At 43.1% G+C, this 3,429-nt stretch overlaps 1 protein-coding gene across 1 annotated transcript; it reads right to left on the bottom strand.

The window, feature by feature from the left end:
• Positions 1 to 1,813: 1,813 nt before the first annotated feature.
• Positions 1,814 to 3,429, bottom strand: LOC117418017 (retinal cone rhodopsin-sensitive cGMP 3',5'-cyclic phosphodiesterase subunit gamma). The gene is made up of 4 exons (XM_034030521.2): positions 3,281 to 3,429; positions 2,449 to 2,613; positions 2,139 to 2,179; positions 1,814 to 2,026 (listed from the first exon to the last, which is right to left on the bottom strand). The coding sequence occupies exons 2-4, from the start codon at positions 2,586 to 2,588 to the stop codon at positions 1,950 to 1,952; spliced, it is 258 nt and encodes an 85-aa protein (XP_033886412.1). The 5' UTR covers positions 2,589 to 2,613; positions 3,281 to 3,429; the 3' UTR covers positions 1,814 to 1,949.

The raw sequence follows: 3,429 nt of genomic DNA, 5'->3' as shown, positions 1-3,429 counted from the left end.
ATCCAGATATGTCCTAGTAATTCAATACACATTTCAACATGGCTTCATTTAAAAAGCATGTCCTTGAACTGGATTTGCAAGTGAATTTAATACTGCTGAGAGAGATGTCGGCGTCTCCAGACAAGAAGTAAATCTGACTGAGAAGAAAAAAAAACATCAACAACAAATCTTTGAGAGGATCAGAGTAGCAAATCCACTTTGGGTTTGATTATACTGCTGAGTACACTTAGTGACACGCATAGTGTTCTGGAACTCTAACCAATCCAATCCAATTGTACACGCACATTATTCCGTCACTATGCCCCCACAAACACCCATCCCAGCTTCTGCTTTCTGTGGTTCACAGTTCATTGTTTTGCTGGTGGTCTTGGTTGGATATATATAAATATATAATATATATATATCCTGTGGTTTTGAGGGATAGTGCTACAAATCTAAGCAGAGTGGTTCAGGCAGCTCAAGCTGTGCAAAATGACACCATGCACATAACTTATCAACCTCTTATAAATCACAAAGAACGAAGAACGAAATCAGGAATTGGACATAAAAGCCTGAGCTGAGCTCAGCGGTCTGTGATGCCTCTGCGATCCTCCAGGTGCATCGCGGGTTGCAGAAGGGGCAGTGCTACCCCAGCTCCCGGAGACGCTGGCTGTATGACCTGCTGCCCGGTGCGGGGATGGCAATGCTTGCCATCGCCTTGTTCACCTTACTGGAGACAGAGCAGAATTACTACTACACTCACAGCCTCTGGCACGCTCTGAAATCCGGCAGCGTGCTGCTCCTGCTGCCTCCCCCACGCCCCCGGGCAGCGCTGGGAAGAGGGGCCCCCCCAGGCTGCTGTAGTGAACAGTGCAGACTGCAAGCTGCTGTCAATCCTTAACCAAGAAGATCATAAAATACTGTCCTAACAAAACGAAATTGAAAACCCACAAGTTATTATTTCAAGTACACATGAAACACCCTAATGACTAGTGGTGGTCTGTTCTCTTTATATATATAATGTGTGTGTGTGTGTGTGTATCTATTCAGTTCGGTAATACCCAATAGAATGAATTCTGCCACAGCACAACACTGCGGGTTTCATGGAAGAACTCTGTCCAGTTCACAAATCCAATACGACTGAACACAGTCTGGTGTCTGCACAGATCTGGCTGTGGAACCCTCAGATCTCCAAGCCCTCTGGCACTTCATTACTGCCCTGCTCAGGTTCACAGACAGGGGTAAATGTCGCTACAGTATTTGTCCTGAGCAGCCTTGCAGCCATTCTTATGTTCTGCAGGATAAAGTGAGCACAAAGACACAAGGGCAAAACTCATTCCCCTTGTGACTTAAATCAGATTTTGAGTCCAAGCTTTGAGAGGTGGAAAAGCTAGTGCATTAACAAACAGCATTGCTATCTCGCCATCTCTCTGTCTCTCCCCCTCAATCCCTGGTAATCCCTGATCTCTCTCTGCGTCTTCTGAGCTGGTTTAGTGATTTTCACAGGATTTGCAGTGACAGCTAAACCAATTGTTCACCTGAAAGGTTCAGACAGAGACACAGCAGGGATGCAGTGTGCAACTTCATCCATGACAGATTAAGAACCCAATTCAGAGGACTAGGGCAGGAGGTTTAGAGGGTAAGACGGACAGTAGAATTAAGATACGTCTTCTGAAATAAATAAAGTGATGGCACTCTAACAACTTGCTCTTCTGTTAATCGATTTATCAGTCAAATGGAGAGTTTGTTTCTGCTGTGAGTTTAGTGATCAGGGTTTTGGGGTGATTTGGGATGGTTCACGGAGGATCGCGGTTTATTAAAACACACCAGTAGGTAAAAGACAGAAAGGCTTTATTGAAATATCAGTTACAGTCAGGGACACGGACACAAGACAATCTCTTAACGAATGTAAACTAGTACAAAAACAAGCTTCATGCTAAGTTGGAGAAGTTCTTGGGTATTGTTCCCCCTCAGACGATGCCATACTGGGCCAGCTCATGGAGCTCCAAGTGACTGAAAGCTTCCCATGGGCAGATGACAGTGATGTCTGAAAGGAGGGAAAGAAAAAGAATAAGAATCCATTGATCGATTGTAGAGTTTATAAAACTGATCATCTATTTCCGCATGTTGATTTAGACAGTAGAAACCCATTTCTGTACCTGTTCCAAGGCCCTCCATCCCAGGGATGTCGTCCCCAAAACTGCAAAATAGATAAAAAAAAAAATAATAATAATAAAAGGAAAAATGAATGACGATGTCCTGCAATGAGCCAGACCATTTCGTAGCTTCATCTAAGCACAGTTTTTAAACAAAATGTGAAACAGACATTCAGTAACTACATTGAGAGCATGTTGTACATTCATATGCAGATAACTAACATGTTCTTCTTGGATTATTATATCTCGTCATGCAGGACTGTAACAAGTTTACTGTTCACTCAGGGCAGTACAGGGCCTGATTCTGACTTACCCCTTTACTCCTTTCTTGGGAGGCTTGCTCTTGAACTGCCTCGTCTGCCTCTGTTTGAATTTGGGGGGTCCTTTCCGAGGGGTGGCAGGTCCCCCGATCACATTAGTGGGGTTCGTTGTAGGGCTGTTCCCAATGGGCATGTTTCAGGAGAGAACCGCAAGCAAGCTTGAGAGACCAGACAAAACAGAACAAAAATATCAATCCATTCCAATCATGGCATGCTTTCACAAAGGAGTCGTTCCGCTGCAGAATCCTTTTTTTCATAACTCCAGAGTAACGGTGGTCCTAAATGTGGCTTACTTTGATTGAATGCTCTTGAAGTTTAAACTTTGACTAAAAAATAATAATAATCATAGTATGTGCATGTGGCACATTCAGCCAAGTATTACATATTTATTCTATATGAACAGTGAACGTTTAAATTTAACTGCATCTTTGTCGCCTGTTGCTTTGGGAGTTTTTAATACGGTTTTGGACAGCTGGATTCTGCATGCCACTTCTTCTCAATATGGATGTGAACACAGACAGATGAGGTCAAACTGTAAAGATACAAGTGGGGCAATGCATGCTCCCTGTCTGAAAACTATCCAAAGAAGAACTGTAGGATTAATTTACTGGATTCAAATAGCATGGACTCTGGCTTTATAAATGAGGCCATGCTGTTGTTTCAGATACCACTAACTCTACTGAGATAAGACTAGTCTATAAACTGACAGCACAGTTACAGCAATTTCAATGAGGAATATCAAAACAATACCACAGTATAACAGCTGCTGCAGAAAACGTACAAATGCTGACTGGCTTGAACAAAAGTAAAAGCAAGCATACTTACAGTCCAAAGTTTTGTGATGAAAGGCTAGCAGAGAGAGATGAGAGATGAGATGAGAGGGTGTCTCTTAACTGTCTTGTTATTTGGCTTCTTGCTCCCGCTGTCAGTGTAGACCAGTGACTGGACAGGATCCCAGTAAAGCAGGACATTTA

This window comes from Acipenser ruthenus, chromosome 13 (genome assembly GCF_902713425.1).
Source record: "Acipenser ruthenus chromosome 13, fAciRut3.2 maternal haplotype, whole genome shotgun sequence".
Taxonomy (NCBI): domain Eukaryota; kingdom Metazoa; phylum Chordata; class Actinopteri; order Acipenseriformes; family Acipenseridae; genus Acipenser; species Acipenser ruthenus.
This window is presented reverse-complemented; position numbering and strand designations above follow the sequence as displayed.

Excerpts from the sequence above, each read along its gene's own strand:
- LOC117418017 (XM_034030521.2), bottom strand. The coding sequence starts at position 2,588 with ATGCCCATTGGGAACAGCCCTACAACGAACCCCACTAATGTGATCGGG. Across the intron at positions 2,180-2,448 it reads CCCAAGAAAGGAGTAAAGGG|TTTTGGGGACGACATCCCTG; the intron begins GTAAGTCAGAAT and ends TCTATTTTGCAG. Across the intron at positions 2,027-2,138 it reads GATGGAGGGCCTTGGAACAG|ACATCACTGTCATCTGCCCA; the intron begins GTACAGAAATGG and ends CCCTCCTTTCAG.